At 53.6% G+C, this 13,425-nt stretch overlaps 2 protein-coding genes across 2 annotated transcripts; one reads left to right on the top strand and one right to left on the bottom strand.

Annotated features, from left to right (window-relative positions):
• Positions 1 to 975: 975 nt before the first annotated feature.
• Positions 976 to 8,243, top strand: LOC119113386 (suppressor of tumorigenicity 14 protein-like). The gene is made up of 5 exons (XM_037237707.1): positions 976 to 1,032; positions 5,618 to 5,686; positions 6,117 to 6,287; positions 7,270 to 7,492; positions 8,137 to 8,243. The coding sequence occupies exons 1-5, from the start codon at positions 976 to 978 to the stop codon at positions 8,241 to 8,243; spliced, it is 627 nt and encodes a 208-aa protein (XP_037093602.1).
• A 2,998-nt stretch (positions 8,244 to 11,241) lies between these two features.
• On the bottom strand, positions 11,242 to 13,418 carry LOC119113385 (nuclear pore complex protein Nup93-like). The gene is made up of 4 exons (XM_037237706.1): positions 13,398 to 13,418; positions 12,728 to 12,868; positions 12,281 to 12,448; positions 11,242 to 11,525 (listed from the first exon to the last, which is right to left on the bottom strand). The coding sequence occupies exons 1-4, from the start codon at positions 13,416 to 13,418 to the stop codon at positions 11,343 to 11,345; spliced, it is 513 nt and encodes a 170-aa protein (XP_037093601.1). The 3' UTR covers positions 11,242 to 11,342.
• Between the last annotated feature and the right edge of the window lie 7 nt (positions 13,419 to 13,425).

The raw sequence follows: 13,425 nt of genomic DNA, 5'->3' as shown, positions 1-13,425 counted from the left end.
TTTGTGAATAGTTTACGCAATTGTAGTTCCATTGCACTGGCACATCCTTGCTTGGTAAATACATTTTTGCGCGTAAGTCGTGCGTTGACGCACTATTGACGGTCGCGTCTGGTATTCAGCGGTGTTTTTCGAAAGCCTAACGTTTACAAATATTACGAAAATTTGTGTGCACGACGGTGCGTCGCATAAACTTGCGTTGCGTAATGAAATTGTAGGAGGTACTTTTGTCAACGTTCGGAAACTTGTTCACTCCTCTACCTGCACGGAGTGCCGAGATGTGCCCGAAAAAGTTAAAATCCGTCACACACGGCAAATGTTATATTTCCAACAAATGTGCACGTGAACCACAAACTTGCAGCCAGCCGAATCCACATTTGATTCCCTGTCGAGCTGTCGATATATTGGCAGACACGAAACGAATTTGAGAAGTACAGCTTGCAGTACTGCCTTCTCTATAAGGATATGTTTCCTGTACGCAAAGTGACGGCCTCTGCTGAACGATGTTCACTCTGTGCATAAGTGTCAGTGCGCATTATATATATATATATATATATATATAATATATATATATATGTATATATATATATATATATATATATCCACGTGTTTTGTGACACATTATATGACTATTTACCAGGCAGTCGGTACATTGCCCTGGCTGAAAGTTTAATGCCTCCGAAGCCGTTAGGTGGACTAAAAACTGGTCCACGTAAATCATCGCCTACACACCAGCGGCGTATCAGGTTGAGCTATGGTAAACGTGACTGGGGCTGGAGCGTATACGCTTCACCGGTCTTCTTGGGGTTAATTGAGGCGGCATGTTGTGGAGACACGACAAGTGCGCCGACCACTTGGAAAGGACCTGGTCCAGGTTTTTGTGCGTGCCAGGGCGGTCTCGGACCTGGGGTGGACGAGGTCCATCTTCACAGTGGTATGGGAGTGGGAGTCCGCTGAGGACTGGCTGAAGAGAAGAGAATGGCTGGCCTTGGCCACTTCTGCCTACTGGCCACTGCTGTCTTTGCAACGCTGACGGTGAGAGGCGAATGAAATTGGAACGCTGCTTTCAAACAGTTGGCGAAAGTGTATTGATCAATACCCAACTCGTGTATTGCTCATAAAGCGAAGGCCCTCGGGCCTCACCAATCTGGAGCACGTGAAATTTGCTAGGGCCGACTCACGCATGTTATATGACATTGTAGCGAACGGAAACAGAAAATTTTGCAGTGAGAGATAACTCAGGTCTGGTCAAAACTGAATGTGCGACGAATTTCGTGCAAGTCATGCGCGCAAAATTTGTTGCACGACTTCAGATGATATGGCATGTTCTTAATCTGCTTGTTTTTGCAAGTCCGTCCCAATAGCTTAAAGGGAGTATCTCACCTTTTTGCTGTACTTTTCACATATTTTTACGTCAGGTGCGTACGATTTGAACAGTAATACCAGCTTCCTCGAAATTCTTCTGAACAGCTCACAATTGCGATTTCAAGCAGACGACCCTTTGCCGCAGAAATCTCATTTTACTCCCTGCTCACCACTTCGAAAGTAATGCGTTTCATTTGCCTTCCTTTTCCAACGTGTGTGTTCTGTCATGTTTGAAACATATTAATGCGTCAAAATGTTTATGCAATAAATGCTACGAAACCTTGGAACACTGTTTCAGACACTCAAACACTCTCTCAGACAAAAAGACATGCGAACAGGAAGCATTTACCCCGCGATTTCAACGAAGTGTTTTACTATGACCTTTCATTTCTCCCTTGTTTCATACCCTCATTAAAGGTCTGCTTTCTATGGCGTTCACCCCAGTGGGTCTTCTCGAGGCGCATTTCAAACTTCAACCAGTTCTCGGTAACAGAGCGAAGGCCGCCGGGCCAATGACAAATGTTCTTTTATTCGCTCCAGGAGCACACGGTGGTTGTCATGGAGACGGTGATCGCGACTGCAAGGAAAAGACGAAGTGTTGTTGCAGAGCGTTGACAATGTACCTTGGACATGAAGATAATTCGAATTGAAAAACCTTAATGCAAATAAAATTAAAACTAAAACCTTGTATTGCCTTGACGGTGCTACAGTTGCACTACCTAGTGCCATTATCAGACATAACTACTCATGAAATTCCACTAGAGTGTGTTTTTGCAATATGTCGCAAACGTGGGACACTCCTTTTAAGTGTCAACATGGCATTACAGACAATCAATTAAAAACAAAGGATGGGGAGCGTGTCCCGGAGTCACTATCTGGACACGACGAGGATTGGTTGTTGGGATGTCTAAATTGGAGCCCGTTCGACCAGACATGATCATTGGGTCATGGAATGGAGGAGAATGGGTAACGGCGGGGCAGGACTACATGCGCTTGAGGGCCCAACCGCGAACCTAGACCCGCGCAGAGGCCCCTCGGAGTGTGCGCTGAGCGTCCGGTCAGGGGCCTCTCAAGAGGGCCTCTCGGAGTGTGCGCTGAACGTCCGGTCGGGGGCTCTCTTCAGGGGGCCCCTCGGAGTGTGTCGCTGAGCGTCCGGTTGGGGGCTCTCTTCAGGGGGCCTCTCGTAGTATGCGCTGAGCGTCCAGTTGGGGCCTCTCCAGGGGCCCCCAGAGCGTGCGCTGAGGTTCCGGTCGGGGCTCTCTCCAGGGGGCCTCTCGGTCCACTCGTGGCCGACGCGAAAGATTCAGGATAAAGCAAGAGAAAGATGATGAGGGGGTTGGACGATGGCCCTGACTACAACATGCTGGTGCTGTGGACAATGCTGCCGTCTTTGACTCATTACTTAACCGTGACCTTTTGGAATAAAAGTCACGGCAAAAACCGGACAGTTTTGATGTTGACGTCCCGTCCCAGCACGTTACAGGACAAAAGCTTTGCTTCTCAGACAGCCGCTCTGAACGAAGAGATATTCGACCCAAATGTCGCCACGCCGCCACAAGAGATCATCAACACGGACAACAGCACCTGGTGGCCGTCTCCGGACACGGACAACAGCACCTGGGGGCCGTCTCCGGACACGGACAACAGCACCTGGTGGCCGTCTCCGGACACGGACAACCAGCACCGGGGGCGTCTCCGGACACGGACAAACGGGCGCCGGGGTGGCTGTCCCCGGCGAACATCCACAAGCCAACCGGGCACGGGAGAGGTCAAACAGCTCCACGCCATCAGCAGCGACACCGGCGAGCACCGGGTGGGACGGACTCGGAGGGCAGGCTGGCGCCGCCTAGCGGCGGCTTGACGCGCCCGCTCAAGCTTGGCGCCGCTTTGGCGGCGACCTCCCACTGGCCGCCCCTGCGGCGCTGGCTGCGCCGGGTGGGGTGGCGTTCCGCCGCTCCGAGCCGGCAGCGGCGGCTGCCGCCCCACCAGGGCAACGCCAGAGACGTACGAGCTGCTGGCGGCTACTCTCCAGCGCTACGGACGGCGGCGGCGGAGGGCCGGGCGGAGTTTACGCCAGTCCCCACGAGTATCCCTGGGGCGGTGATGTGCATAGGTCACAGCAGCAGCCCCCGCGGCGGCGAGATTTCGGTCACCGGGTGTGACGGTGACGTCACAGCCAGAGGCTACAAAAAGACGGAGATCGCCAATTGTCTCTGAATTAGATGCGGAAAAACTTGCCTTATCTCAATGTTTAGAGCTGTTCTGTTTGGGCGGGGGTTTGGTCTTGACGCTTCCAAAAATCAGGCACATTTTTGCCTTCTTGTGGACCCTATGAGTGACGAGCATACGATAGTGATGCGTTCAGGCACGGTACCCTCGTCTGTGACGTCACGGGGCGTAGATGCTATCATATTTAGTTAGTTATAAACGTTAAGCTAGTTACATTTGGGCAGTTATATTTCCCAGTTTTCTGCATGTCTCCGTAACTGGCCATGTTCTTTCCAATGACAGTCGTCAAAATATTGCCGATGTGTGATAGATTGAGCATCTAGGAAGTCACATCAGTCACGCTGATAACTTGGCCGCTAAAAGATTGTTCGGGTCGTAGGTTTATTTTATGAAAAGCAGGGAAGATTTCAGGTGGGGACGCATAAAACGCGCTAAACGCCGAGTGCTTCAGGAAACCTTTATTCTACCGTTTCGGCGTTGAAGTCGTGCTTGTCCCAGCAACGCATAAACAGCAATGGCAGCTATTTTGTTAAGGAGCTTGAGGTACTGCATTTGTGTAGCAGATTTCTAACAGCTTGCGTGATAGTTTTGCCAGTGAGTGCCTCGCTCAGCCCAGTCCCCACAAGAGAGGCAAGGGTACATTAACAGTTTAAAGTTGTTTTTTTTTTGCCAGTAGCGCTCATTCGTCAACAGTCACTCCACACCAGTGTCCACGCACAACCAGCAGGAATCTTGCGTACCGCCTTTTCAATGGACATTTGTGACTCCCTTACAATGGAGACCTGAACGCAAGGAGTTGAAACTGCTTTCTCTGATGACATTTGCTAGGGTGGATTCCTATTCAGACTTAAAACCATTCCCTACTGTTTATTAAACCCATTTCCTCGCAAGCATTATGCACGAAACATGAATTTAGCTTGGTACCAACTTGAAATGGCCAAAAAAAAGCGCAAGAAAGATGACATACAATATGATAGGCTTGTAACAACCGAAAGGTTGCGCCCGTTTGTTCGCTTTTTATGCAGTTCAGAACCACATGCCTGCTAGAATACGTCGGTCTCCTAAAAAATTTTTCTAACCACTCTTACGAAGACGTTGGCTGATTTCGCTTTTGCAACCCTCTGCCTGATAGTGGAGGCTAATGTGACCCTTCCATAGCGTTTTTGACGATGCCTCTCTGGCCTCACCGCGCGCAAATTTTCAGCAGCCTATGAAACACTCATTGCGCGTGTTCTGACACCACAAACATTGTTCTAGCTTTTTTGGCTCCGGAGCAGCTACGCTTTTTTGGAACAGTGCATAGCGATCTATGGCCGGCGAGGGCGGCAGGTGGTAACTGACGACGCCGTGGAACGCGTGCAGCGGGCCAGCCTTGTTACATTAACGGGGCCATGTGTCATGAACATGCGCTTAATACACAAACACGTATACATCATTGTGCTCAGAGCTGAATAAGGAGCATACCTGCCTAGCGCTTTTGTCGCCAGAAGGCGTGGTCTTGTATGTATGATGTGAAGCTGAAAAATGGATTTCTTCCGAAAATGTAAGCCTTTGACCTGACAAAATGTGGTCAACTAATTATCCAACAACATACAAATTCAAGCTGCGAGATCTCATTGAGACGAGTCCACTGGCGCCTTCCGCTTAGCTCTATCTCTAGTGATCTGGGAAGGTCAGGGGTTCGCGTCGACACCCTCCCCCACCCCCATTAGTCCGCGTTATCAAAATCGGCCGCCCTAAACAAAGATCACCAGGCTTAGTAAGACAGTTTGTCCGTCATTCTTTAGCAGCGATTTACAAGGGATGTCAGACCGCATCCTTTTTTTGCTAGGAACTTGTATGTACCTCGGGGGCAGTGGTGGTACCAAAGGTGGCGAGAGCGGTGCTACCAAAGGCGACACAAGCGGTGAGACTTTGGCGACGTTTACGATGCCGTGACGGACATAACACGGATCGAGACAGCTCTGGTCGAACGCGGTCATCTGGTGCCCTTTATGACGCGCGTGTGACGGCAGCGCCGTTGCAGGCTGCGCTCGTCCGCTACGGCCAAGGGGTGCCCTTCTGCGGCGCCGCCCTCATCAATGACCGGTACGTGGTAACATCCGCGTGGTGCGCGGGCGAGGCCGGAAGCGGCAGCCAGGGTGCTGCTCGGGCGCCACGTCCTGGGCGCGCCGGAATCGTCTGCCCTGCGCCGAACCGTGACTACGGTGAGTGGGCTTGGGAGGCGGTGTGGCACGGTGACCAGGGGCGGAGAGATCAGTCTGATCAGTCAGTCAGTCAGATTATGCAGCATAGCTGCTGGACAACAGGACGTTTTCTCGCTGGATGGAGAGGCTCGAGGAATATTTGGTGTTGTCGGGAAAAGCGCTTGGAGTTGGACCGTTCGAATCCGTGGTGTTGGATTTTTTTGCTCGCCCCATGATTGGTTTATCTGGTGTAGGGTGGGTACAGAGTAACGATGTATACCAAGCTCAGACGTCAAGCATCTCCCGACTGACATTTTTCATCGGTGGTGCTCCCGGCAGGTGAAGGTCCATCCACTGTACTCGGAGTATTTCGACCAGTACAACATTGCTGTGCTGCGCTTCGAGCCGCCAGTGCCACTGACCACCAGGGTACGGCCCGTCTGCCTGAGCGACGCCCCCTACCAGAGGTTCTCCGTGCACACCATAACCGGCTGGGGCACCTCCTCTCAGGTACTCACCCTCCTAGGAGCAGGCACTCCAGAGATGTCGCGAGTTGGGGACTTCCTCCCAGGTACTCACCCTAGGAGCGGACTCTCCGCTAAGGTCACGACCTGGGGGCCTCCTTTCAGGTGCCCTCCCTAGCAGAACGCGCTGCGTTGAGGTTGCCGCGGTTACACCCGCTCTGAGGCATTCCTCCTCTGACCAGACCCAGTGCTAAAGTTACCCAAAGAAGCACTTGGATTAAGTACTGTCATCGACTCGCCAATTATATCTCACGCAAAACCTAATGCACTTGAGATTCACATGTCGTTTTTCAGGGCGCAGGTTCAAAAGGTGCTCTAATGGCCACGGACTGGATCAACCATTCTAAAGCATTTTCTCTCCGAGGGTACGCCACTTAAGATTTAGCCACCAGGGCGAGAGTTGCCAGATACTCTTTCTGGCAAGAAACCTGCGATGCGAATGGCGCTCGCTTCAGCAGTAGGTGCTCAGTATACTTCATCCCTAATGATCCCAAACCCGCGACGAGCGTTAGATATGTCACACAGGCTGCCACAAGAGTGGCGGGAGTCGGTGTGCAGTTTGGTGTTGCTGCAGCACCCTCCCAGGCTGCGCCATTTGTTGTGGCGATTCTATCGAGTTCGCTTCAGTTGTTCACCGAATTCTTTATAGTTCAGTGCGCCGCAGCGGTGATGTTTCGTACACTTTTGGAATGCCAGCCCCTCCACCCCTCCCCACCCCATGCATCGGATTATGCTATCAGGCGAATGGCGATGAATGAACAACATTATGTCAACAAGAAAAAAGCTCCTTTGGTGCCCAGTCTTTTGGAAAGTCCCGCCACTGCTGCAGCTGCGCTGCACTCGCCAACGGTTAATCCCCTGCTGGTTTTGCTCCGCGCCACCTGACTAAGCTCGTTGCCTGCTCTGACCTGTCCATTTGTGACCTCGGACCTTCCTCTGACACGTAGTGCCCCCCCCCCCCCCGACAGGCCGGTTTCAGGGGTCTGGTGCTTAAGGAGAACCGTATCATCACGCCGTTCTTCTCCGCTTGCTCACCCATGTTACCCGGCCTCTGGATGTTCCCCAACACCAACATGTGCGGCTTCCGCTTCGGCTTCGGCTTCGTCCAGAGAGATGCCGCCAACAGAACAATGTCGGCCACCGCGCGCGCAGCGCGTCAAAAATGGCGGCTTCATCTACGACTCATGCAACGTGAGCGAGAAGTGGCGGACGTGAGCAGGGGGGGGGGGGGGGGACCTTGCACAGGCCGTGGTCCTCTTCTGTGGTGGCTAGGGTGGAAGACTCACTGCTTGGGCTCCATAGGGTCCAACAGGTGGGAAGTTATCGGCCACCTCGAACACATCTGGGCAGATGTTCTGGTACACAAAGGGGCGAATCCGCTATAAATCATCAGAAAACCGCCCAACTGTCTGCATCCGTCTCTGCATTGCATCTATTTAAGCCTCTCACTCAACCAGTATGTGTAAAGGACATAGTCTAAACCGATTATCTAGGCGATTTGATTGGATTTGTGTGGTGTCTTGTGCTTCACCTTTAATTTTTTCACCATTGTTTTACATTACCGACGCTGGACTGGACTGGTTTCTCAAACCCTACGGATCTTACGTAGGTTCGAGATCTTTCGATCCTCCGGATCTACCCAACAAGTTTAGAATCTTACCTTGAGTTCAGAGATCTTACAGACCAACTTTGAGATCTCACGGATCTTACGGATCTATCCAACGCCGCGGGTGCAAGCCTAGTAACCGGGCCGCATCGGGGCGCCCGACCAGGGCGACAATCGGCTCGGCGCTGATCCTGCGCGTCGGCGACCGCTGGGTGGCTGACGGGTATAGTGAACGGCGGCCCGGCCTGCGGCCCCGTCATCCCGGGCGTCTTCCACCAGCTGCACTACTCCTACCGCTGGATCGTCGAGTCCACGCAGGACGCCGCCTACTGCTGAGGGTGTCCCGCTTCCCCCGGCCGCGCTCCCACGAATGCTCGCCAGCTCGGCTGCTGACGGCGGGTCGTGCGCGTGGATGGGTATTGTTTTCGCTCGCGGGTTCGTCCACGGAAAGCCGCTGTGTTGTGTGGGTTGATTGATGTCTGACCCGCAGGCAGGCAGAGTGATTCAACACCAAACTTGTTGGTTCGCGTGCGAAATACATCAAACAGGTCAACCAGGGGGCGTTGTTGGATAAACAGATGCTCTCACTTCGGGGCAGTTATTAGAGCACGGCGGCATGGACAACGCCGAGCCGTGGCGGTTAAAGGATGCTCTAACTTCGGGATAGTTTATTAGAGGTACGACTGGTGTGGCAGCGCCGGGCCGCGGCGCTCCCCTGCTTCCAGTCGAAGGTGAGCGGTAGGGGTGCTGACTCTCGCGAGTCCCCCGACGCCCCGCCCCAACTCGTGGCGGGCGCCGAGGGCGGCCCGCGATCCCCCGTGACCGCACAGTTCTCGCCCAAATTCGCCCAAGGCGGGTTCGATTCCTCGCGGTGTCCGCCCTTCCTGCCGGGGTAAGCGGCGGCGGACGCCATGTACCGTCTGCAGCTGACTGCGTCGTAAAGCCCTAATGACAACAAAGCTCCATCAACTGCAGCGACTGCGATGCTTTAAGGAGTCGCCTTCCCAGTAGGTTATTGACTCCCCCGCCCCCCCCCCCCCCACGCTCAAGCAGCCTGCGGCGGCTGAATACCCCGGTCAACACCGGGTTAGACAACGAGTATTATATTTTGACCCGCACCGGCAAGTATCTCCGTACATGCGATGCCTGCTGCAGTCAGCGAGCAGCAGGCTTTGTCTGAAATGACACTTTCGGATCGGAACTGGTGAGAGGCTGTGTGAATGAGCCGCGTGATCGAAAAGATGTGTCCAGCTTATTAACACACCGACATATCGGCAACGTCGAAGGAATTTGAACCCACCGGGTGCGCCGGGTGGAGGAGTAACAAACTAAATGAAGCGAGTACTACATCCCAAAGGGGCTGCGCTTTTGTCTGATTTAAGGAAATGTTTCATTCATTTAAGGATATTAAGGCAATCATCAGATATGATTAAATAAGCTCATTTATAACTATTGAAGGGTTTTAAAGCGCGCAAGACCGCTCTGGACAAAAATATTTCACTGTTTAGAAAAATAATCCGCTCAATATGTCACCGTTTTATTATATCATGGGGCGCTTATATTATGACGTCGAAGTGGCTGCCAGGTGGCCGTGCCAGAATTGCCACTGTAGCGGACAGGCTAACTCACTCGTAGTACTTAAACCCGTCGAGAGGTGACGTACGAATTGGGCGTGTTTGCAAAACCTTTATATTATTATGTGCGCGTGCTCTGACCCCTTCTGTGGTGTACTTACACATTGGTCAGTGGTCCCATATAGTTTACTTGCATTCAGTGGTGTAATTTCATATTCAGTCCAGAAACAAGATGTTACGCCTTAAAAAGGGTATGCATGTGGGCTGCACCAAATGATATTAGGCCTATCTCAGTTCAAACCTTATACAAATACTGAACACTCCCTTTAAGCTGAGCACACCTTGTTGTCGCTACGTTACGTCCAAATGACAATCAGATGTCAGGAGCACACTCTGGAAATTCATGACGGGCCCCAGTCTTTGAGATGGTCGTGGGGTGAGAGACCGTTCGCGTTTGATTTTGTTGGGGGGGAGGGAGGGGAAAGCGTAACGTACAATGCGGCAAATTTTGCGCGCTAACATGGAGTGTCAATTGCCAGTGTTTTCAGGATGACACTTCCTTGACCTCGTGGAAGAAGAAAACGTGCAGACAGTGGAAGGATGGGATCACAGCTGTCGCCCTACGTAAGCTATTTCAAAACTGCAAGTTTGCACGCCATTGTACCGGATGCGCTACCAAACAAAACTACCAAACACTAGATATCAGCACGAAAGGCCTCCATTTTCTGTTGTTGTCGGCATTATGAATTCAGTTGTTATGCTGACTTATAGGTCTTCAGTTAACAGGAGTTAGTTCCTAGGTTAACGACGCTAGACAGAACATGGGTTGTATTGTGAACACTAAGCTTCAAAGCTGTGGTTTTAATTACGAGAGATCACGTTTAATCACGCTTGTTCATGATAGATCAGCTGTAATCACTTGTTATCACTAACACACATTTAAACGTCTAGTATTGGCAACGCTATTCATGCTCCTTCCACACCGCCCTCTACGCAGTGTCTCCAGGCATATTGAAGGTCGATAGCTTAGCGTGAGAACCCCGAGCTCATTAGATTGGGTAACCTCTGTAACCGGCACGGAGAAGGGATTGACTCTGCGGGAGCACTAATTTGGTACATCAAAAGGTGGGGCTGCTGTTATTGGCAGCACGTCGTCCTGATCTCACCACTTTTAGTTATGGAGATGCTATAAATATATATATATATATATATATATATATATATATACATATATATATATCATATATATATAGATATAAATATATGTATATATATATATATATATATATATATATAATATATAATATATTGCAATGTGTACGTGTAGAATGACCCGCACGTGACCTGACCCGCACGTGCAGTAAGTATTCGCGGCTCTCTTCGATTGCTCTGTCTGTCTAGTTTACCTGCGATTACCAGCAACGTTAGAATCATAACGCGCCCCAACAATTGCTACTCTCGCCCACCTCTAAATCTGCGAATTGGCAAAGGGGGGTCGGTGGAAGCATTCAGTGAAAGTGTACTATTTCCTACCTCACACACTGATCTTCGCCATTGTGGTTTCCCATTGACGTCAGGGCTTCAACGCCTGCAACGCCAGATAAATTGATTCCCGCACACATGCTGACGCTATCGAACAAGTCAGAACACCCCAAAACCCGCACCGCATGTTCCTTTCCCGCGACCAGTCCAAACAGTCAATCCAGGCCACTCGTATCCGGGCATGACTCTCGGGTCACCGCGCGCGTCACAGCCGTCCAGCAAGGCCCGCCGTGTATTCCAGACAAAAAACGGTACGGTGGACACGGCGGGCGCCAACATGACGACCCGCCCAGCCGGCCCTGCGCGGCCTGCCCGGCCGTCAGGTCATGAGCACCTCCATCTGCACGAGCCGAGCGTGCGTGTCGCCAGGCAGCCGGTAAGGCAGGCTGCCGGCGAACGTGACGAGAGCGCGCGCCATCGGCCGCACCTGGCCGAGCTGACGCTGGGCGCCGTGCAGCAGCGTCATGGCCGCCAGAAGGACGTCCGGTACGCAGCGGCGCACCTGGCCGCGGGGCACGGGAGGCGCGGGGTCAGACGGAGATGGTCACACACGGGTCAGGCGGGAGACGCTCACACACGGGTCAGGCGGAACGGTCACACAAGTGAACGCCGCCACACAAGCGGGAGGGCCGGCGTCCTGGAGAACACCGCATGTTGTGCTCGTCACACACACCAGAGACCTCAAACAACTCGCCATCGCGCAAACGACGGTGAGTTCCGCCCAGGAAGTGGCAACGCTGTGTGAAACTTTGATATCTTAAGTTGGAAACTTTCAGTTACGCTTCACAACATGCGTCACTTTTCCTGAGCCAACTGAGGAGTGCAACTGAACTCATCCCAAATGCCAGGCTTTCCTTCTTTGCGATGGGCGAGCGTGGGGGCCGCCGGGACACATGGGGTACCGCCCGGGACACACGGGTCCTACGCGGAACACACGGGCACCGCGCGGGCACACGGATACCACGCGGGACACACAGGTACCGCGCGGGACACACGGATACTACGCGGGACACACAGGCACCGCGCGGGACACACGGATATCACGCGGGACACACAGGCACCGCGCGGGACACACGGGTACTACGCGGAACACACGGGCACCGCGCGGGACACACGGATACTACGCGGGACACAGGTACCGCGCGAGACACACGGATACCACGCGGGACACACAGGCACCGCGCGGGACACACGGGTACCGCGCGGGACATACGGGTACCACGCGGGACACGTGGGGACCGCGCGGGAGTCGCCCACCTCCTCCTGGAGCCGGTCGAACTCGGCCAGCCGACGCTCCAGCTCGTCGCCGCTCAGCGCCACCAGACGCAGCCGGCGTAGCACCTCCAGCGCCTCGTCGCCGCGCTCCAGGTGGTACAGGTCGAAGAACGACATCAGGTCCAGCAGCAGGTAGAGCGTGCCGGTCGCCTGCGGGACGGAGCGCGCCGAGGTCAGCGCAGCCAGCCAGCATGCCTTGTACCACGTACTCTGCACCGCGTCTGCATCAGGTCAGCGCACTCCGTACCGCGTGCGCGGGCGTGAAGCGGTTGCGAAGGGGGTGCCTCGGCGCGCACCGAGCGCTGGCGTGAACGCCGGATGAGAGTGAGCCACCACCGTTCGCCGTCACACCGTCGTCAGTCAACCACCGTGCGCTGAGCAGGCTCAGCGCCCGTCCGGGCAGACAGAGACCGCCGCGGCGGCGCGTACCTCGGGAGAAGCGCTGGTGCCGTGATCTTTGTAGCGCTTGGCGATGGCGACGGCCGTCTGCTGCAGCCGCTGGCGGCGCGAGCCGGGCGCCGCCGGTCGGGACACCAGCTGGCTCAGTAGCCGGTTCAGCAGCTCCAGCACCTGAGGCAGCGGCGCCGTTACACTCGGACGCCGCGGGCACAGGCCGCTCTGGCGGCGCATGCCCGCGCGTCATTTGTCGCCGCTCTCACCAGGTGGCAGTGCTGGGTTCAAGCGCGGCGAGCGTAACACGCCCGATGTGGCGCAAAGCAGCGGCGCTGCCCCGCGCTCAGCGCCTTTTTCTTCACTTTAAAGAAAGACCATGTCGTGTAAGTACGTACGTACGTCTTGTACGTCTCACGGTTATGACCGCTGTCTAGTTACGCCTCATCTCGATCTCAGCTTGGCGATGTAAAAAAGCGTCAGCTGGCCTCAACGAAAGAACACCGCGCATAATGCGTCACACCATGCGAACGTCACGTCCCACCTAACCTTCGAGCATTAAAATTTAAGCACGGTTCCGTTGGCGATGTCAAGACGATAGCACAAATTACGTGATGCCTGTTGCACCACACTTCGTGCTTTTCAGGCGTCGGAACATAATTTTAGCGACAGACTTCCGTCCTCTAGGAGTCAAATTCCGGATCGTCGCCTGCTTGTCGCCCTCCTTCATGACGCAT

The sequence above is a fragment of the Pollicipes pollicipes genome, unplaced genomic scaffold (assembly GCF_011947565.3).
Source record: "Pollicipes pollicipes isolate AB1234 unplaced genomic scaffold, Ppol_2.1 Scaffold_7262;HRSCAF=8765_pilon_pilon_pilon, whole genome shotgun sequence".
NCBI lineage: Eukaryota > Metazoa > Arthropoda > Thecostraca > Pollicipedomorpha > Pollicipedidae > Pollicipes > Pollicipes pollicipes.
This window is presented reverse-complemented; position numbering and strand designations above follow the sequence as displayed.

Bases quoted from the DNA above. Each gene is read 5' to 3' on its own strand.
- LOC119113386 (XM_037237707.1), top strand. From the start codon at position 976: ATGGCTGGCCTTGGCCACTTCTGCCTACTGGCCACTGCTGTCTTTGCA. The intron at 5,687-6,116 runs GTAACATCCGCG...TGCTCCCGGCAG, and splicing joins TCATCAATGACCGGTACGTG to GTGAAGGTCCATCCACTGTA. The intron at 7,493-8,136 runs GTGAGCGAGAAG...TGACGGGTATAG, and splicing joins TCATCTACGACTCATGCAAC to TGAACGGCGGCCCGGCCTGC.
- LOC119113385 (XM_037237706.1), bottom strand. From the start codon at position 13,418: ATGAAGGAGGGCGACAAGCAG. The intron at 12,869-13,397 runs GCGACGATCCGG...CCGCTGCCTCAG, and splicing joins TGAAGGAGGGCGACAAGCAG to GTGCTGGAGCTGCTGAACCG. The intron at 11,526-12,280 runs GTGGGCGACTCC...CCCCGCGGCCAG, and splicing joins TCGACCGGCTCCAGGAGGAG to GTGCGCCGCTGCGTACCGGA.